Below are 22122 nucleotides of genomic sequence, written 5' to 3' on the forward strand. Positions count from 1 at the left end.
ACTAGAACAACAATAATATGCTGTGATAAAAGTTAAGTGAATGCAGTCTCTCAAAATCATCTGACTACATACTCACCCTTATTCTGTGATGACGTGAGATGAGAAAATGCCTCCTGTGGAGATGAAGTGAGGGGAATGATGTAGGCATTGTGTTGTCGTATTTGTTACCATTGACCTCCTAATGTGTCGGGAGGAGGATCGTCTGCTTCTGGACCGAGGCTGACTGCTGGTCACTGAAACCATGGAAAGCAAAAGCACGGAGAGGGGGCACGGGGGCAGGGGGGAGACTATGTGTGTGAAACACAAGCTGAGTGGTTTCTGCCGCAGGGCAAGTCCTCATCGTGTAGAGGGCTGTCACCAAGTATCCCAGGTATTTAGCAACAGATGTGCATGAAACAAAGCCTCACAAATAAAAATCTTGGATAAACTTTATTCTCCATCCTTGGGTAAGGGTACAAACTCTACACCATGTCTATGAAGTCACAGTGCTCTCACTGCTAGAGAGGAAGGCTGCGCGTTGGCTGAGAAGTTAAAATGCAAGACAAATCAGAGCAGCATATGCTGTGGCTTCTTATTTTAGGACGTACGGAGAGTCTCTTCAGTAAGTACTGCTCCAGTTGTCTTCATAACTCAGTGTTAGGAAAACCCAAATGTTGTCTCTTCATCTATGTAATCACTCAACTGGCAAGCAAAACATTTCGTATCATCTATTTCTAAATACATGAGAAATAAAAGGAAGAAAGTAACGGGATATATAAACTCATGCTATCTTGACTCTAATGTCTAGCTATGAAAACATACGGTGGTAACCATTGCTATCTACAATTTTTATGAAGTGCAGAAAGCCACTAGTGACTCCCATTTTCATAAGTCTTTTTGCTTGGTCATCGACAGATGCCTTTCAGATTTCAAAAGACCAACCATTATTGTTCTCTTTGTGCCCCTAAGAAATCAATACAATGTACATCGATTTCCTTCTTTCTGAATGTTCCAGTTAAAAACTAAACAGTGAAAAAAATATAGGAAACATTATCTTGGACACCTTTTTGTCAAAACAACAAAAGATGTGCCACATGAACAGAACTCAAGTTTTATTTTTTTGTTGTTGCTTTTTTTAACAAGACTGTCAAGAATAATATAGGTTATATAGCTATAACCTTAAAGAAGGTGACCTTGAGGTTGCAACAGATACCTGCTAGTGAAAAGGCATTACTAGCATTTCAAAAATTTACAAAAACTTGACAAAGTAGTCTCCTAAACAGCTATCTTTATATTTGTAAACAAAATAAAAACTGGTTTATCCAGTTTCCACTGCACGTCAAACAGGCGGCAAAGTGATACAGATCATCTCTGATTTTAAAAGAAGAAGAAGAAAAGCCAAACTAGTTTAGACTGCACGTATTCTAGTCCCAGGGAATATTTTTGGAGGAGGACACGGGTGGGGGGGAGGATTAAAACAGTCTAATGCGTTGACATCTACTTTAACAGTTTTTTTTTCATTTACTCGTATTGCCTTGATACAGTTAGTTTTTTCCCTACAAGTTAACAGTACTTTTGCTGTACAATGCAGAATTCTTTTTCTTTTATTTCTCTACAGAAGCAAGTGTGATCCCTTTCCTAGCAGTTTGCATAGACACACTTGAGACTTCAGGCATAATAGGAGGGTAGTTTTCTCGCGGGTTCTGAGGGCTTCTCTCTGGAGCATCGGAGATGTTAACAGTTGGGCCTACACATGCATGCTGCCATAGGTAGGTGGATGGTACAGGTGCCTCCGAGTTCAAGAACACAAATGGGAAGTAGGTCTGGATAAGGGCAAACTGCAACTTGATGTCTGCCAAAGCCCTATCAATGGGGCATGGGTATTTATTCCTTCACTTTGCTGATATAGTCGGCGATTTTGGAAACACTTTCCTCCTGCTGTTCTAGGGCATCTAGGACGATGCCCATCGGTGTCCTCTTCAAGCCTATTCCCTCCATTTTATTCTCCAGTTTGTTCTTGAGGTTCCGAAGTCTCAACGACGCGTGGATGAACATCACTGTGGGGAAGTGAAACCTGGTTAGCACGGAAGCAATGGTTCCCCGTCCACCGCAACCTTACGCTCCCTGCCTTCACACTTTAGGGAAACCGCCTCAGTTAGCTGTAGACCAGTCAGGTTCTCTAACTGATCCAAGTCCTCAAAGGGATGCTTGGACTTGGTCTGAGGCTCTTCGTCGTCAAGTCATATATTAAGTTTTCTTTATGTATAAAGGAAAGCGTATTCAGCAGGAAAGACCTTAATCTGGCAGCCACACTCTCTCACGCTGAGTTGTTACCCTTCTGCTACTACTTAAATGCCTTGAAATTCACAGTGAATCAACAGGATTCCAACTCAGGTAAAAACCAACTTACACAAAGTTTTCCAAAATGGAACTCATGCTCAGTTCACTGATAATCTTCCTGCAGGAAGCATGCGGGTGAAGTCCACCCAGGATGTGCCTCCTGAGGGGTAGTCTCCCACAGTGCTGGGTATAGATGCCTAGATAAAAACTCTTGGTTTTATAGATCTCAGGTACCTCAAGGTTCTGCACATTTGCTTCATCACTTACAATTACCCACATCTGTTTACTAAGAAACATTCTGTGGCCCCTCTCCTGACCTCCTAAACCAGAACCAGGAAGGGATGGCCCTGGGAATTTGTATTTTAAACAGGCCCAGCAAGGGATCTCCATCAGCCATCATGCACATATAAATCACCTAGGGAGCCTGTTAAAAAGAGGCAAATTCCAGGTCTCCACCACCCAAAATTCAGAAAGACTGAGGTAAAGCTTCACGATGTAAAAAGCCACTATTCACTCTGGATGATTCTCATATATGTGATCTTAGGCCCTCATTTTGAGAAACACTGGTATGCCTTACATCTGGAGACTCCCAACCTAGACCTTTGGAAACATCTGAGGAACTTTCTAACAATACAGGTTTTGGGAGCACCACTGTCAAATCACAGAATCAAGGTCTTTAGGAATATGGCTGGGCAATCCATATTTTTTAAGTGTCCTATATGATTCTGACAATCATCAAGGTCTAGGAGTCACGAATCTTCTCTAATTTCCTTATTTCATAGATGAGCGAACTGCAGCCCATATAGGATACCTGGTTCAAATCACTTGGCTGGTTTCTACCAGGTCTAGGAATAGAAATCTGGACGCTTGACTCTACGTACGATCTATTTCATAACACTGGCCTGTCTGGAGCCCTGATGTGGAAAGGTACTGAAGTTAACAAGCTGTGTTAAAAACAAACCAGGATCTTTGAAATACTAAGCCTCTAGCATGTAAGGGAAACTTCAGGAATATTTCAAAAGTTTGAATTTGCTGATTCAAATATTTTGTCCAATAAGGGTCGCCTGGCTGGCTTAGTTAGAAGAGCATGCAACTCTTGATCTCGGGGTCAAGAGTTCAAACCCCACATTGGGTATAGAGTTTACTTAAATAAATATTTAAAAACAAAAAAAAACAAATACTTTGTCCAATAAGGTGTGAATTCACCCAGAAATATCTGGGCTTAATCTAACATAACCCCAAACAAGCAATTGATTTTATTTAATGAAATAAATGCCCATGTGAAATGCTATTAAAAGTTAAAGGGATCTTCCTGTGACTTAATATGATAGAATTTTAATTAGATTTCTGCTGATGAGACTGGAATTATATCTGTTCTCTATTTCAGGTTTCAAGCGTTTAGGATCTCAGTAAATGACCCATGTAAAATTTGGGAAATATCTGGTTCTCTCCACCAAAATCAGAGCACTTGGTAACTGTATTCTGGGCCACTTATTCTTACAGACTTAGGGTACTTCGACACTAAACATGATCTACTGAGTAAGCAGACAGTAAAGAGTTTATTTCTAAATGAAATCCATTCATTCTGTGTCAGGACAGTATGAATGTCCTTTAGGAATCTTTAAGGAGATTGAGAACAGACTTGAACATTAGACAAATCTAGAGGCTGATGCAGGCTGTGCAAATTTCTTGCCATGGGACTTGGGATTTGTATTTCTTTTGTGCATTGTCATATCCCCAGAAGACTGTCTGGCACATACCAGGCCCTCAATATATCTCTGTGGAATTAGTGAAACATCAGGCCTTGATCTGCTGTGGCAAAAAATTCAGATAATTTTGCAGACATGCCAACACACATAAAGAACAAGTCAGGTAATTCCCAATGAACAATTGCTCCTACTTTTCTTTTTTTTCTTTCTTTTTTTTTTTTTTTTATGGTATAAGAAAAGAAGACTGAGGTTCACTTACGCAATAAAGGAAAAGTGATGCCAAACACAAAGACCATGACTCCCCCGAACATGGATATGAGGAAGTAGCTAGCCAGCATGACCACCATGACAAATGTCGTGGGATACTGCTTCTTCATCCGGCGGAGGATGTCTTTGTTGTGGGCTGCCCACACGAACCCCGTGAACACAAGCACCACCACAATGCCTCCAAGGATCATGTTGAAGGGGCTCAGGAACCTGGAATACGAAGAAAAGAGGGAGGCCAGGTCAGCACTGGTAGCCGCAAGATGTGAATGAAGATGAGGAAGGTGAGGAGGAGTCAAGTCACATGCTGAGTACTTAGCATTTTATCTACATTGTCTTATTTAATCCTCATAATGTGGTGAGGCAGATAGTATTAATTCATTTCTCAGAAGAAGAAACTGAGGCATGGAGGTGAGAAAAATTGTGGAGCCAAGACATTTGGAATTCTGACTCCCAACAAACTGGTCATCTTATTAGAGGCCTATAATTTTCAAAAACATTTTCCCCCCAAAGTCCATACATGGTTTTTATTGCATTTTATTTTTTTAAAGATTTTATTTATTTATTTGACAGAGAGAGAGAGAGAAAGAGAGAGAGAGAGATCACAAGTAGGCAGAGAGGCAGGTGGAGAGAGAGAGGGAAGCAGATTCCCTGCTGAGCAGAGAGCCTGATGTGGGGCTCGATGCCAGGACCCTGAGATCATGACCTGAGCCGAAGGCAGAGGCTTAACCCACTGAGCCACCCAGGTACCCCAGTTTTTATTGCATTTTAAGACATACTACAAATAAGTCTGAGGAACCATCTGGGATCTTGCTGTTTCTATAGCTGGACAACTTCGGTCTTACTCGTCCATCACCTTGCTGAACGAGCAAGAAGACTGAGGTTCTGAGGTTTCCAGAAACACGGGTTCCATCCGAACTTTTTGTTGATATCTTTGTTTTCAACTGTTGTGGTTTGCTGAACCAGAGCTGCCAAATCTGATACATGTTCTATGTTGTTTCCTTCAAGAATTAACTCATTCTCCTGGGCTTGAGATACGGAACAAGCCAGGCCTGGCCTCATCCAAACCCTGCAGATGTATTTTTCACCCAAGAAATTTTGGATTTTGACAAGAGAACCATTCTCCCAGAGAACGACATTGCTGGGGAAGCAAGCACAGCCCTATCTCCGCCCGTAACGGAAGCCCAGTGTGACGCCCTTTGTCACGTTCTGTACGTGCTACAGATGGTGCGAACAGGAGCCTGACCCCTTTTCTTCCCCCAGGTTTGTCAACTCTGAGCCTCTTCTTTCTCCTTCCAGGAGACTGATGTCTACACTGATGTGACTGACATCCCCCCACAGGATCCTGGAGGGCCTCTCGCGATCACCGTGTGTCCCTGCAGAGTGATGCTGACATTTGCTAGAACATCAACAGTCCGATTGCTGAGAACAGTCTTCATTCTCACAGTAAATGCGGCAAAGAGCTAAGAGACTTTTATAATTTAAGAGACTGCCTCTTTTGGCGGGGGTGTTTCATTTCATTATATCCTGGGCTCTCGTGCACACCCCGGACAGCACTCACATATTTTCTGAGCTCTTCAGGTTTATCTAAATCCCCACGGAAACTGCCACAACAGATGTATGTAGAGGTCCCATGATGGTCTCCATGGGCCAGACCCTGTCTGTTGTCACATTTGTGTTTGAATGGTACAGTATTTAAAAAAAATTTTTTACTTGAATCCCAATGTATTGAAAAAAATCCATACAACTTGGGATTTCTAGCTTCTCCTGTAAATGAGAAAATCTAACAAGAGTGGGCCCACTTTTCCACCTGTCAATGACTGGCTGGAGTGCCTTCTCTTTCATATGGAACAAATGCTCTCCAATTAGCCCCATGTCCCTACAACCATCTACTGCACGGCCCTCACTGAGCTGCCATTCATCACTGCTTGTCTAACAGCTGCCCTGCACTGCTCTCTTACATAACCTGCCCTGGCCCTCGGAGGCATCTGAGTCTATGACTCCCGGCACAGAGACTCCATTATAATTCTTTAAAAGGGGCAAGAGTGTCGTTAGGAGATGGGTTATCAGCTGAGATTTCCAAGCACAGAGCCCCCACCTTCATTGTTACATACCCAAAGGTTACACTGTTGTTGATAAGAAAGAGGAAAACTAGACACAGTATTTCCGAAGTGAGAAGGGACTGGGTGTTGTGGCCCTCACTGACACCCAACCCACAGCATATATAGAGTCCTTAATATGACATTTGTGGTCAGTAAGGATAATGAGTTACTAACTTTGTACCCTCACAACGGGCTTAACGAGCATTTTACTCGGCAAGGACAATGAGGGTCAGCGTGTTTTCATCATGCACTGAATACCAACATGACTGATTTGGAAACGAGAGACAGGGGGAAACAGGACTGGGAGGTGATGCCAAGAGCTTACTTTCTCTGAAATAGAACAGATGAAGGATTCGCACTCATGGCAGGGTTCGTATTCGGGATAATTAAGATTCTTTTTAAAAAATCCCTTTATGTTTTAGCTCTGATTCTGCCTTCTGAAACACAAAAGCTATGTGAAATAGTTTCAAGTAAGAGAGGAAGTACTGCATTCCTTAACGGGTGAAATCAGGGATAAAATCAATGTGAAACTGCTTTGGTAAAGTTAAAAATTTCTATTAAAACGCATGGAATTAAACAGTGGTAAGAGTAGTGCAGTAGGACATAATTTAGAGTAAAACCCTATAATAGTAAGTTGCTTATTTCATTCAAATATTCATCCCCTTCCAGGCAATAAATCTCCTCCTCAGAATACAATCAAAGGAAACAAATACAATGCAAAGACCGAGATGTAACAATCTTCACAGGAGTGGTATTTATGATGAAAAACTTACAGCAGTAACATATATGGCCACCAATTTACTAGAGGTGGTATATGCAGCTATTTTTAAGTACTCAATAATATGGAAAGATATTACTAGTCTATTGAGTGGGTAAAAGTAATCATACTGCATTCTCTCCGTTAGGTGGATTTATATATGTCATGTACCTGAGAAGTAGAAATTTTTACAATCAGTACATTATCTTGTAATCAGAAATAAAATGAACATATATGAAAGGAAAATCTAAAAATATAAAAGCAGCTGCTCCCTGGTCTACGACCCAGGCTGGGCACAGGCCAGTTACAACCGCCCATCTTTACTTCCATTGTCTCTCCAACAACATTCATGCAATTGCAATTCATACACCACAGCGAGGCTGTTCCTTCTCCCACCCAAAGCCTGGTTTCCTGGCGCTTTTCCAGATCCTCTTGTGGCAAGGGGTACCACCCCACTCCCCCAGGCTTTCCCAGCGTCCAGCAATGGAACCATTCTGTCTGTCCTTCACCAGTTCTTTATCGTCTGGGCCCACAGAGTCACTCTGTACTTTTTCTGTTTTAAAAAAATTTATCTGGGTTATGCTGTACCTTCTGCCCAGATCTGGGAAAGGCTATTGCAGGCTTGGAGAAGGGAAGAACTGGACAGGGCAAAAATAAAATCTTTTTTAGCAGGTGGTAAGGAAACTGAGTGGAGAGGCCCAGAAACTGTCGCCGATTAATACATCTCATTCCTAGCCCTCGAAAGAAGCCAAAAGAAGTTATCCTGAAAGACTGGAGCCGTTATACTGGGTGGCATCGTGGGTAGTTTATTCCCACTGTTTACTAGTTTCACCCAAATATTTTTGAGCTGTAAAGGAGAGCAAACATCAACATTAACATTAACATTAATTAAACACTTGAGTGGAGGGTTCAAGTTTAAGGAAACTGCCTTGCATAAACTGCAAATAAAAGACGGTTGGTTGGTAGCAAAATAGCAAAGGTATCCTACTCAGTTCCTTCTAGAACACCTATCGAAATAATTCATGAGGTGAAGCACATCATAAAAAGTATGCCAAGTTTTGTCTGTTTTCCTCTGGACAAGCAAAGTAGGCTTCTATGTTGAATGTCTAAATAAAGCCCAGGACAAAGAACAACAAAAAATCCAGGCCTGACTCAAGCAATTCCAAATTTGCTTTTCACCTGTTCCCGTTGCTCATGTTCAAGGGAAAAGAACAGAGCACCGAGCCCTATAGAACTGGTTTTAGCTTACAACACGCCCGGCCACAATCTATAATTAGAAAGTAACCAAGCTTCCAAGCTGGAAAAAATGAACAAAGTTACTCGGAGCAGAAATGGTTTTCTTCCGGATTCTTCTTAAGTGCCATTCCATTCGAACAAAGAGTAAAGTTTGTACCACTCCAAGGCCTTGGCCCCTACTTGCACTTGGAGGAAAATAAAACACACACACCACCCTCCAGAGTTTCATTTCATTTTCCAGTGGGTGCCGGGGCTTGGGAGCCGGCGCTCATCTGAAATGAGTGAAATTTCTTAGTCAACAGCTGGGCTCTTAGTCATGCCAGTCACAATAAAGCCCAGGAAGCTTTAGACAAAAACTCCCATAAATATGTTACCCCAGCTTTCGTGGGGGACAATTGCCACTGGGCTCTGATGGGTGGAGTTTCCTCTACTGGTAGTCCCCCAATGAGAAAGGGTGGGAGGAACGGAGGCAGGAAGATAGAGGGAAGGGAGGACAGAGAGGGGAGAAGGGACAGAGTGGGGGAGAGAGAGAATGCAATTTTCTGTCCTTGATGGAAATAGGATCTAGTTTAACAAGTCAAAAGCGATCAACATGTTTTTCTGTTGTGAGATTAAAAACATGCAACTACACACATATACCTCCTATTCCGTAAGTAACGAGTAAACAAATAAATAAATGTAACGGTTAAAAATTCCACTGGAAATATTGACGGTTGTGAAAAGGTTTACAACCCCATCACAGAATCCTGTAGTAGAGTGTTCAAAGATAAAGAGCTTCAGTCCCATTGCACAGATGAATAAACTGAGGCCTGGAGAAGTGATGAAACACATTCAAAGGGGTGTGGGGGAGAGAAAAGGATGCCAGCTGATGTAACCATGACAGCAATTCATGACAGCCCCTTGTGTATTGTTAGGCAGCTTCCAGACTCCAATCCCCCCTCACCCACACCCACCCATTCTCAGTATTCTTCCACTTGGGGTCAGCAACGAAGGACCATTCTGGGAAATCCCTTGACATTCTGGTTTCTCTCTGAGGCAAGGTGGCTACCAGCAGGTGTGGACACATGTCCTGAATGTGCCAACATGATTCAGCTAGCCAGAGCAATAATTTCAGCTCCTGAAGGAGGGGAAGACAAAAACAAAAACACAAAACCTGGCTGACCACACAGTTTTAGAGCTAGGACAGATCTGGAAAAACGCATCTCATTCTACACATAAGCAAGCTAGGGAATGCACAGGTTAGTAAATATGTCCAAACCCACCCACTGTAGGATTGGCGATAAAAGTTTACCAAAACAGACATCCTCAGATCAAGTCAAGTGCACTGTTGGTAACTCCGGGCATAATGCAAGGCCCACACGAGCCAAAAAGGCAGTGAAATACTTCCTGAGCAATGGAAGCCGCTTTGCCCTGAGTTCCAATTTTCTAACCCCAAAAGGTATTTTTGTAGAAGGGTTCCTGAGGAAGCCTGACTCACCAAAAAAGGCAGGGAACAATTTACTCACAGTGGATTTCTCTACATTGGTGATGTTTTTCTGTGGTCCTTCTATAGCCAGAAGGGTCACTGCACAGATGGACCCACCCGTCCATTTTCTTGCTTCCCCTTGCTTTTAGAATAAAATCACAGTTCGTTAGACATGCTCCAAGGCCCCACAGGGTCTGGCGCCTGCCTGTATGTGCCTCCAGGCCACTAAATTCTGCTATGGGATTTGTACCTGGCACAAGGAGGACTGGCTGGGGTGGTAAGGGGGCAGGGGGCTACAATCCAGGCCACATTTGACTCACTAATCAATCTGGCTTAGGCTGCATCTGCTAGGAGTAAGGGGTGCTTTCAATAATCAGACTGAGGGAGCCCGAGGGCTAGCAGCAGCCCTGCCTGTGGTCTTTTCATACACAGCCTCCTGATCTCACACTCCGTCCCCTAGGGGTTTCAATCTCCCTCTAGACCTCGCCCTGTCTCTGGCCCCCACAAGCCTGCACACAAGCCATTCTCTGCATGATTCACTCCTACTTCCTTCAAAACCCAGCCTGATCAGCCCTTCTTCTGTCTCTCTGGCCACATCAGAGCACCATATGCCTCTCCTTCCTAGCCTCATCACAGCGGTGGTATTACATTTACTTGAATGAGGACTGGATGCATGTCTGTCTCCCACTGGATTAAGCTCTTCGAGGGCTGGGACTGTAACATTTTATCCCTGGCACCTAGCAACTTTCCATGACTAGGAATGAAGTGACAGGAAGTTTCTCTTGGACAAATCACTATGATTCTCAATGCACACTAAATATTACCGGAGAAATAGTCCCTGTCTTTGTACCTTCACAGAGCTGTGAAAGGAACAGAGGAGAAAGAAAAGTAGGAAATATGTGTGTGCCCGTCCAGATGTGAGGCAAAATGATTGTGACGTGGTCCAAAAGGGCCCTCTGGCTTCCCGGCAGGAGGAACTTTGTAAGTCTTGCCACTAGCACGTGCTGGGGATCAGGAGGGAGCATGGGGGAGCACAGGAGACTCAGAGCCCTGCAGACATGTCTGTATAGGCCCCTCTTGCTCTTTGATTCCCCAGATAACCCCCGTGGCCTTCCGTGGTTATTCCGGTTTCCCAGCATGGCTTCTGTCCAGGCAAATACTATTTCTGACTATAAAGTATAGACGTAAATGTACAAATCAGCTTGGAGTCAGTATGAACAGGGTCACCTTGGCTTAATAATCACCAGGTAAAGGAGACTTTGGAACAGTCTAAGGTGGGATGGGAGCCTTCCTCTTTGGTCACAGAAAGGATGTCGTAACCTAACATTGAGATCTTAGCCAACTGAATTAGGAAGATCCTTGCTGGTACTGTCTATCAGTCACATACTGTGCACTTGGCACCATGGATCTAAATACTCAAATGGCCCACTCTGTTGGCAGCAGCTGACAAGTATTCACGGAAGACACAACTTATGAGCCTCCATGTTTTCTTTTGTTTATTAAGCTAACTGCTTATTTTTTTCTTAGTCAACAGTCCATTGGGTCTGGTTTAGAAGCCATATATCTCGGACTTCTCTCAGCGATGGCGCTTCAAATAACAATGTACAAGGATCTGATTAGCTTGCAACTGCTCCTTTTGAAACTTTACATTAGGGCAAATTTCTACCATATATAATGCTGAGAGAACGGTATAATGGACCTTCATGTATACTCATCATAGCTTTCAGCAATTAGGAACCTATGGGCACTCTCACAACAGATAATGTTTTGGAACTGAGGTGGAAAGATCTTTGTTTGCAAGCTGTTCTTTCTGAATCCTTTCAGCAGAGTAAATTCAACTGTTTTCCCACGGCAGGTTCTGACTGCATGGAGAAGGCCGGGGATGGGCAAATGTAAATGAGCCTGGTGGCACTTAATCTTCTTTCTTACAGGGATCATCCTGCCCATGTACCCCCCACCAACACCCAATTTCTTCGTTCCCTTCTGTTTCTCTGAGACAGGGAGAAAACATGTGCATGTGTACGGAAGCAGATTAGAGAAGCAGGAACCAAAGCTTCAGTTTTCCACTTACGCTGGACTTTCTGCCTTCTCAGTGGTGTATCCATTAGTGATTGCTCCATGGAAGGGCAGGCTGGGAAATCCTACATGTTTAATGGTAAATCCTTACAGAAGGGAGAGGCAGCCTGTGGCTTTTGTCTGAGATCACAGGCATGAAAGTGTTCTCGGAAAAAAGAAGCAAGCAAGCCCATTGCAACAGACAGAGGAGGATGTTATGGGTATGTATTCTGAAGCTGAGTGATAAGGGATAGAATTCATTTGTCGAAAAGGAAAAGAATAAGAAATTTCTAATAGTGCTGCACAATTTGGTATTAAGGTCAAGTTCATCTTTCAGAATTAGATTTCTAAAGCAGAGCTCTCGGCCCCTACTAAGTAGATTGAGAGCTTTTGCTTTCTAAGAAAGGGACCAGGAATCCAAAATACGCTCATTTGCACACTTATCCAGAATCATTATAAATCCTAATATGGGAAAAGGAGACAGAAACTACCATCCCCAGGCTGATGGTAGCAGGAAATTTTTTTCTTTTTTTTTTTAAGTGTCGGGAGAGAAGTCAAGAACAAGGCTTCATAAACAGGGTCTGAGGATTTAATGAAAGGCAATCCTTATTAGATGAAGAATTTTGAGATTATAAATTTTACTGAGGGTTGACAGACCTCTTACTGTTCTGTACTCCCAAGCAGCACACAACCCCTCAAGGAAAGGCACAGGCCAGCCCTGCACGTACCCTGTCTCAAGTGGAGATAAAGAAGGATGGGAAGGCAGGAGGGGATTAATTCTGGGAGGACTGGAAATGTAGGGTGGAGCAGTATTCCTGCTTGTGCCCTCTGTGCCTGCACAGTATCTGACATACAGCACGTGCTCAGTAAATACTTATCCAACTGAGTAAAAGACAACTGAGCTGCAGGGGAGGATGAGAAGGAAACATGTAATTATCCTTTCCCCTGTCCACACTCTAGGCCTCTCCCATGTTCAACACCTCAGTTTTGAAATTTGGGATCATAATGAACAGGGGAAAGAAGGTAAGTCAGGTTGAAAAGAATGTTTTGATGTACGGGTCTATTTCTGTACACTTGCTATCTTTGTATAAAAATTAATTATGTCAGTAGTTTCACCTCGCTGCCCCTCTAGACTCTAAACATGATGAAAGCAGGTATCACAGTGTCATATTCTCCACTGTATCTCCTAGCACGGCACCCTGAGAAGTTGGTAAATGCTTCATAGTCTTTGTGTAGTGGACGAAGCAAAAAAAAAAAAAAAGAGTAATATTGTAGCATTGGTGTGGGAGTTGATTAATCTCAACAACTTTTTGCTAGGTTTTGGCATAAAAGAACTGCCATTAATTCCATCTGCAAATGTTTTAATACATTCCAATTCAGAACATCCCAGAGCTCTCTTATCCCGTTCCTCCTTTACCAACTAGAAACTTGGGTTTTTCATTCTTGCAGCATTAAAAAGTACCAACAATTTGACTATTTTTCAATACCAGACACTGGCAGCCATAGGCCTCAAACATATTATGGGACCACCCTCATTCTGAAAAGATTAAAGTAATGCTCTTTTCAAACAGAAGTACCAGCCTTCCAGAAACATCTTGCCATTTCAAGCAACTAGAAGCATGAAGTGGCACCTGGAGTTTCCACCCTCTGGTAACACCTCCCCAGGCCACATGGTAAGGAAGTACTTTAAGAATATATGGGCTCCAAAAAAGAAAAAAAAATATGAGCTCATTCAGGAGCTACACTGTGCTGTCTTAAAGGGGAGGCCTGATCATACGTGTATAAAAATAAATGAGCCTTTTAGCTGGAGATGCACTGGAGGCACTTATATGTTTGAAAATTCTGTGTGTGGTTGGTGGTTTCTGATTCCACGCCAGGAAATAAGACGCCTGATGGCAGGGAGGAATTTGTGAGAATAAGAAAGGCAAATAATACAAATTGTGAGAGTCGGCAATGGAGCTGAATTTGGTTAATTAGAAGTTTCAGAATATTTGCAATGGGACTTAACAGGATAAGTATTTTACTTCATAACAATAAAAGAGGCTACTATTTATTAGCAGCTTTTGGTCCTAATTAGCCACATGAACTCCAGCCTTCACAACTGTGAAACTGGGAGTTTGATGGGATCAGTACTACTTAACTTCAACCTGGGGGTATGTATCAGAATCACTTGGGGAGTTAAGATCCTGCACTCACCCACAAAGTATCTATTTAGTATTTCTGAAGTTAACACCTGGGCATATGGGTACATTTATTTAAATTTTCTCAGTGGTTCTTTTGAACCAGGCCAGACCAGTGTTTCTTAAATTTTAATGTGCCTATGAATCATCTGAGAGTCTTGTCAGAAAGCTGACTATGATTTAGGAGGTCTGGGAGGGTGCCTGAAATTCTGCATTTCCAACAAGCTCCCACGGTGAAAGACGCTGCTGTTCTATGGCCCATATTTTAGATTTCTGGAGCTCAAATCTTTCAGCATTCTGTTAAGCACAGAAATTCCTGTCCACAACAAGAATGCATCATATACTGAGCACTTAAACTGGAAGTGCAAGTAGGTGTTGTCTTTGCTTTTCACTTTGAAATAGAGGCAGAGACTTCTATTGCTGTGTATGATATAAAAAGAGTATCAAGGGGCTCCTGGCTGGCTCAGTCACTGGAGCGTGTGACTCTTTATCTCGGGGTTGTGAGTTTGAACCCCACGCTGGGAGTAGAGATTACTTAAAACAAAAAAAACAAAAAACAAACAAACAAAAAATAGTGGCAAGATGTATTAAGGATGGAGGAGGTACATCATATCTTCTTCAATCTTAGGCATTTTTCCTTTCTTTTTTTTTTTTGGCATTTTTCCTTTCTTGATTTAAAAAATGCGAAGCCCATTTCAGCAAAACACACACTTCCCTGATTGTTATTAATGCTATTCCTTTTAAGTCACCCAGTCTTTTCTGAAGTGATGCCTGAATCTCAAAAAGAAACTGAAGTCTTCAAGGGAAGCAACACAAGTGTTTATAAGAAACAAGTTACAATTATAACAAAACCACTAAAGCATATCCATCATCTAATATTTCTAAGAGAATACACAAGCTGTGAGAATTCCAGATATACTTGGAACCTAGGACATAATATAATAACAGCAGCTACTGTTTAAATATTAGCATTTGCTGGGCCTTAATGCACTTTATATTAATTAAGTCATGCAATTCCAAGTTTATGGTAGTGGGACTCCAGAGCATATGAACTTTTAAGCAAAAACAAAGAAAAGCAACAGCCAGAATGTTCTCAAAAAAATAGAAAGGGAGTCTGTGGAATCAGCAGAGGCTTCCAGGCAGAATAATAAAAGAATGATAGTAAAACAAATTTAATAAATCAAGCATAATGATCAAAGTCATGTAAGCTTCAAATCTGCTCCATACTTATGTATGAAAACTCAGAAGCCAGGAGCTAAAATCAAATTGGTTTTGCTAAGTAACTGCCAGGAACTCTGTTTTTGTAACTTGTTATAAACTGACTTGCATTTGTAAAAGTGATGATGATTTTCTTGGCAACAGAGCTGTGGTTCTCAACCAGTGGCGATTTTGACCCCTAAGGGATATTTGGCAACATCTGCAGGCAGTTTTTTGAGGGCTTGGGTGCTACTGGCATTCAGAGGGTAGAGAGCAGGGGTGTTGCTAAATATCCTACAATACACAGGACAGCCCTCTACAACAAAGAATTGTATGATCCCAACTGTCCACAGTGCTGATATTGAGAAAGCTGGCAGGGGAGTATTTCACCAAAATTCTATAAGGGCAATATGAATTAATGAAGAGTTTGCATTATAACCTTTTCTAAATTGTATTTTTACACTATAGTAATCTTAACCAATATGTAGCAAGTGCTGTCAGCAATGACCCAGTTAGAATCACTTCAGGAGCATGCCGTTGCTATGTACCAGAGTGCTGCTATGTGCTTCAACATAATTTGTTCCATTAGGTCGGTTAAAAGTTGCCCCTGTGATTACATTGCGGCCTTCTGTTCATCTATTTACTTTGTATTCACCAACTGAGCATCTGCTGTAGAGGAGGCCTCAGGGATACAGCGAATACAAGTAATGATAACCACGACAAGAAAAAGAAAAAGCAATCACAAACAAAACCCACAGTCTCTGGCCTCAAGGAATTTATAGTCCAGGCTGGAGACAAGGAAACAGACAGCTTAAAAGCCTGTGAGGTTAACTACCAGGAAAGATAAAGGCACAGGTGTGTGTCCCAACTAAAACAATAAGTGAGGGACAAAGAGAAAATATTTCCAAAGAGATGGTACTAAAGCTGAGTCTTGAAGGAGAAGTAGGAGTAGGTAAGTTGGCAACTGGAGCTTGGGAGGATGGAGCTATTGTGATAAAGATGCTGTCTATGGGGCGCCTGGGTGGCTCAATGGGTTAAGCCTCTGCCTTTGGCTTGGGTCATGGTCTTGGGATCCTGGAATCGAGTCCCTCATCAGGTTCTCTGCTCGGCAGGGAGCCTGCTTCCTCCTCCTCTCTCTCTCTGCCTGCCTCTCTGGCTACTTGTGATCTCTCTCGGTCAAATAAATAAATAAAATCTTAAAAAAATAAAGATACTGTCTATGTTTCTCACACCAACAATGATAAATAATAATAATAATAATAATTAACATGTATGGAGCAAAAACTAAGAGCTGGACACTATTCTAAGAACTTTGCCTGTAGTAACTCAGGTAATCCTCACAGAAGCCCTGTGAGGCAGGTACTATAATTAGACTCATTTATAGATGAGGAGGCTGAGGCACAGGCGCAGCTGAAGTCCAGGATTACACAGCTAATGACCGGCAATTGGGATTTAAAATTTACTTAATGTGGCTCTGGTGCCTGAACTCTTAACCACTACTTTATACTCTTTGAAGAGCCAGAACATATGACAACTATCTTTAACAAGGGCTGTTAGCTAAGAGACTCACTCAGAATTAATCTAAGAGGCAGAGTAGACCTACTGAGTGGAAGTCACATGCCTGGTAAATAAGGCTTTTCGGATGAAGATGGAACTTCTAACCATGGATTACAAGGCCCTGCCTGATCAGGCCCTCAGATACAGATTTACCTCTATCCTAATCCCTCTTAACCTCCATCTTGGGAAAGGCAGCCCTTTCTGTTGCTTTTTGGAGGTAAATGATATCCACTTGGTCTTCCTTCTTCCTTCCTGTGAGCTGGAAGAGCAGGCTTTCTGCATCCTGACCCAAGCCAGTTTGCAACACAGGAGAATTCACAGTTGAGGCTAGAGCCCTCCAACAAGGCCCTGGAGGCCCCTCGTCACTACTAAGGGACAGAAGCTTTGAAGAACACCCTTTGAACATGGTTCCTTCCCCAGTAAATACCCAGGCCACATTTTCACACACACTCTACCAAAGTATGGGAAACTATCAGATGCTATAGAAGATCCGGATAAACAGCCTCCAACACTGCTCTGAGCCACCCATCTCCTGACATCACTGAGAGGAGAGTTCTCTTTAGAATGAAAAATGTTCCAGAGTCAACTAAGCTCCCTGACCCCGAAGATATTTGGTTTCTTCCAGCTTTAGAGACTAAACTTCATGACTCATAAGAAGATGACACATTATGGCACATTAGGGGTACCTGGGTGGCTCAGTCGGTTAAGCATCTACCTTCGGCTCAGGTCGTGATCCTGGGCTCCTGGCACGGAGCCCCACTGAGCGGGGAGCTTATTTCTCCCTCTCCCTCTGCCCCCCCCACCCCCCGCTCATGTTCTCTCTCTCTCAAATAAATAAATAAAATCTTAAAAAAACAACAAAAAAAACCAGATGGCACATTAGTTCGGAGCACAAGACTGAGCAAGTCAATTTACACTCTCTGAGCCTCAAGGATAATAATAACAGTAATAGCAATAATAATAATATCCCATCTCACTGGGTTATATGAGATAATGAAGGTAAATTATTTACCAAATACTTGGCACACAGAGCACTCAGTACGCAATGAATGTTTGCTTTTATGATTAGATTATAAAGAAAAAAGTCATTTGTAGAAAAATTACTGACTGTGTGTTTGTGGGTGCAGAGAAAACAGTTAAAGGTCATACACCAAATTTTTACTGGGGTATGAAGGAAATCCTTTTTTTTTTTTAAGATTTTATTTATTTATTTGACAGAGAGAGATCACAAGTAGGCAGAGAGGCAGGCAGAGAGAGAGAGGAGGAAGCAGGCTCCCCACTGAGCAGAGAGCCTGATGTGGGACTCGATCCCAGGACCCTGAGATCGTGACCTGAGCCAAAGGCAGAGGCTTAACCCACTGAGCCACCCAGGCGCCCCAATCCTATTTTTTACACACATGTAATTTTCAAATCAATTTACTGCTGGCCTGTATCTTTTGTAAGTTTTTTAAAATAATAATAATAAAAGTAAAGATGCTATTTTTTACTTTTACCTTCAAAAAGTTCACTGCCAACCAACATTTCTTATTTGAAAGGAGAATGGGAAAGGCCAACGTTTCAAAACTGCCTGGAGTGAGTAGGCTACGGCACTATAATAAAGAAGGAGCTATATTTAGTCAGGGGGCTGGACCCTGACCTTCACCGTGAAAAATGGATTCCATCAAAGCAGCAAGCCTGCCCAAGCCTGTGACTAGTCTGGACAGTACACTTCTCTGAAAAGCAATAGTTTTGGGGCCCCTGGGTGGCTCAGTCGGTAAGTGTCTGCCTTTGGCTCAGGTCATGGGCATAGGGTCCTGAGATGGAGCCCTGCATGGGGCTACGGGCTCAGTGTGAAGCCTGCTTCTTCTCCCTCTCCGACTCCCCCTGCTTGTGTTCCCTCTCACACTGTGTCCCTCTCTGTCCAATAAATAAATAAAATCTTAAAAAAAAAAAAAAAGAAAGAAAGAAAGAAAGAAAGAAGGAAAAGCAATAGTTTTCTCTGAACATTTGACTAGTATGTGTCAAACCTTGTCTGATATCTAAGTTTCAAGGGTTACCGCACACACACACACACACACACACACACACACAAAAAGCCTCATATCTAGATCACCAGATAGTATGTCTGGCTTGCTTCTTTACTAAGAGGGAGAAAAGAAAAAGAAAGCAAACCAACAGATGCAATCCTATATACTATTTATTATGTTTTAACAAAATCTTTTCGTGTTCTGGGAAATGAGCTTCAAGCATAAGGATAGGAGAAAGGTTCAGGAAGCAGCCACCCCAGGCCTTGGGCCTGTTCTACCCCAACTAATTTTAACTTGGCTGCCACTCTAATTCAGAGTCGGCTCAGAGCCTATGCCTTCCACACACCAAGTCATTCTCAGAGTTTGTGATTCCTTAAGCAACACAGATGAGGATCTGTGCAACTGTCCACTGAATCCCACAAACGAGCATTCTCTTCTGCATGGGGGCAACTACTCGGAACCATGTCTGGAAATTGTGAATTCTCTCCACCAAGCTGTTCCTGGTCCTATAGCTTCTCAACAACTGCCACGTGCCCTTGGGCTAGAAGTCATGTCTGATCGATCTTGGTGTTGTTTTGAGCTTGTCACCAAGAAGTGACTCAATAATAAATAAGCCAAAGATCAGCAAACCAACCTAAGAAACACCCTATTTGGCCTTTCCCACACCCTCCAAGTTGCAGATTCCTCCTCTTTCTCCCGGGCCAACTTTCCCTCTGTATTGGCAAGCGAGTTCCTTTATAAAATCTGAGGTTGGCTTTTTCTTTAAAGATGCATAGAATCAGCAAGATCTAGAATATCGCCATCCTGCAAAAGTGAGAAAAGCCTTTCTTAAAGGGTAAACTACAAGAAAAGGTGGTTTCTAGAAGAACAGGTGTGTGTGCCGGAAGCGGGTGGAAGTGTATTTGACACAGAACACTTATTTTAAGATCTGCTATTGAGAAGGTCTTTAATACGATGAGACCACGGGCTAGAAGTGAAGGAGAGAAAGTAGCCACGCCTGACAAGTCCTGGATGAAAACGCAAGAGAACCCTGTTCCTAGAGTCAGGGCAGCCTTCACCCCACACCGGGAGCTGCGCCACCAGGAAACACCCACCCTTTTGCTCCCAACCTCATCTTCCTCATACAGTGAGGCGGGCACTAGGCAGAAAAACCGACAAAGCGCGTCGCCTCCTGGGTGCCCTTTTTACACTAAAACCCCCAGAATGCAGAGTTCGGATCCACACCCAGTCGCCCAAGTCTCCCAGGGCGGCGCCCGTTCCCGCCAGCCCCAGGATAGGGTTACACCACTTTCCTGGTTCTTATTTTTAAAAGACTGGGGCGCTGCAAATATCTACAACAAGAGCCTAATCAGGGCACAGAAGAAGAAAAAAAAAGACTTTTTTTTCCCCCCTTGTTCGAAGCTGGCAAAATTTCCTCACCCCTAGCAATCCCTTCACCTCTCCACCTGGGGCACGGGAAGGAATAGGGGACATCAAGATTGCTGCGGCCTCGCCCTGACAAGTTTCCACTGGCTTGACCGCTTGCACTTGCCAGGGCGGAGGCTGGGCGTGGAGAGCGTTTCCACATCCCGGGATCCTGTACCCCCGGCCCCACGGTGCCGCCTTCGATCAGTGCCCCGGAGGGGGACCCTACTTACCCCACAACGGAAATCATCATGGCAGCCACCACCAGGTAGTTGGTCTGATAATAGAGCAGGTTGCTCACCACGCGGTTGTTCCATTTGGAAATGTCCCTGAAGTCCGGCCGGGCGAAGCGGTCAGAGCCAGGGAAGAAATCGTCCCAGGCGCGGAGCGGGGCGAAATTCACGTCCATGTCTAGTCTCTCGGCTTCTTGTTCTTCCCCTCTGGAATCTGGCGGCGGCGGCGGCGCCAACCGATCAGCTGAGCTGGGTTAAAGATGACAGCGGCTGAGGCTCAGCCGGCTCTGCGGTTGGTGAGCAGCGGAGCGAAGGAAATTGGGAGCGGGCGGGCGTTTTTCTCTTCTTTACTTCCTGATTGGCTCTAAGAGGTTGGTTACGAAAAGTGGGGTCTCGCGACAGAGCAAGGGGCAGAGTGCAAAATGGAGATGAAACTGACACAAAGAAACCAGAGGAAATCCCCAGTGTGAAACGAGATGGCAATGCCCTCTCTGACAGTGCGAATACACACCACCTCCTTTAAAATACCCCCTTTTGGGTGTTCAACATAAGAATGTGTTCTGGACTTCAGGGAAATTTTTTTGCAGCTGTTCAGATGCCAATCTAAGTGAAATGGAACGGAAGGCAACTATAGCGTTCCTGAAAGATGAGCTGGTTTTGAAAATTAAGTAGTTACTAACCTCTGCACATCTGAATGCAATTCTCATGTTTTCTCCTTCACTATGAGTCACTATGAGTGAAATCAGATTGGCAAAATGGGAAAGAAGAACGTGTAACAGAAGGGCTGGCTTGTTATTTCACCTCTCTCTCTCTCTTTTTCTCCATCTCTGTCTTCTCCAGACAAAATTATTGAACTACTGTGCTATTCTGATGCAGTGGGCACTCCGGGTACATCAATCTTGAGCTGGGATGTTGTTCACCTTAGAAAGCAAGCAATGGTCTGCAGTGACCAATAGTGTAGAGTAATTGCTTAGAGTTAGATATTACTGCTATTATTATTAATAATAGTACAGACCATGATTCATCTATATGGTATTAATAATAGTGTGTTAACCTGATTTGTTTTCTGTGGTTTATAATGAGTCTGTGTTTATAAAAGTCCACTGACTTTTCTCTATCTTGTTGTAATTTTATTGTGGTGATTGTCTCTGAGTGGGCTTGATAGGGGACAAAAAGGTAGAAGATTTGAGTATGATGCCACAAATATTTTGAGTCCTTTCACGGCTCTATGAAAACACTCTGGGGGATTAAAAATACAAAAGGTGAAAGGAGTACAACCTTGCCCTGCCTTCAAGGATCTTGCAATGCAGTGCAAAGACTAACTTAAATATATTGCAGTAAGAGGAGTGCTGAGTAGAGATGTCCCAGAACTTAGTGCTCAGTTACAGGAAGTTAGAGGGTGTGGAAGAATTCCCTGGGGCTTAGAATTTCAAGAAGCCACACTGTGGGCAAGCTGAGAAGATGATCTTGGTCATGACCAGCATACCAGTGCCAGTAGGACCCCACACCTGTTGGAGATCTCAGTGAGTATTAGGAGCTGTGACCAAGAACCTTCTAATTACTCAGGACTGCATGACTGTAAACTCTCAGATGTCTGTTAGTAATAATATGATTCCTCATTGATCATAGGCAATCGAT

At 43.1% G+C, this 22122-nt stretch overlaps 1 protein-coding gene and 1 pseudogene across 2 annotated transcripts; both read right to left on the bottom strand.

Moving 5' to 3' along the window:
* Window positions 1-410: 410 nt before the first annotated feature.
* ARL6IP5 (ARF like GTPase 6 interacting protein 5) lies at window positions 411-21395 on the bottom strand. The gene is made up of 3 exons (XM_080827244.1): window positions 20485-21395; window positions 4288-4505; window positions 411-2036 (listed from the first exon to the last, which is right to left on the bottom strand). Exons 1-3 carry the CDS (start codon window positions 20658-20660, stop codon window positions 1864-1866), a joined length of 567 nt encoding a protein of 188 aa, XP_080683370.1. The 5' UTR covers window positions 20661-21395; the 3' UTR covers window positions 411-1863.
* Window positions 5145-5731, bottom strand: LOC308351342 (large ribosomal subunit protein uL6-like; annotated as a pseudogene). Its single transcript has one exon. The product of its transcript is annotated as a large ribosomal subunit protein uL6-like (transcript).
* Window positions 21396-22122: the final 727 nt, after the last annotated feature.

Source organism: Martes martes, assembly GCF_963455335.1.
Source record: "Martes martes genome assembly, chromosome: 1".
NCBI classification, from domain to species: domain Eukaryota; kingdom Metazoa; phylum Chordata; class Mammalia; order Carnivora; family Mustelidae; genus Martes; species Martes martes.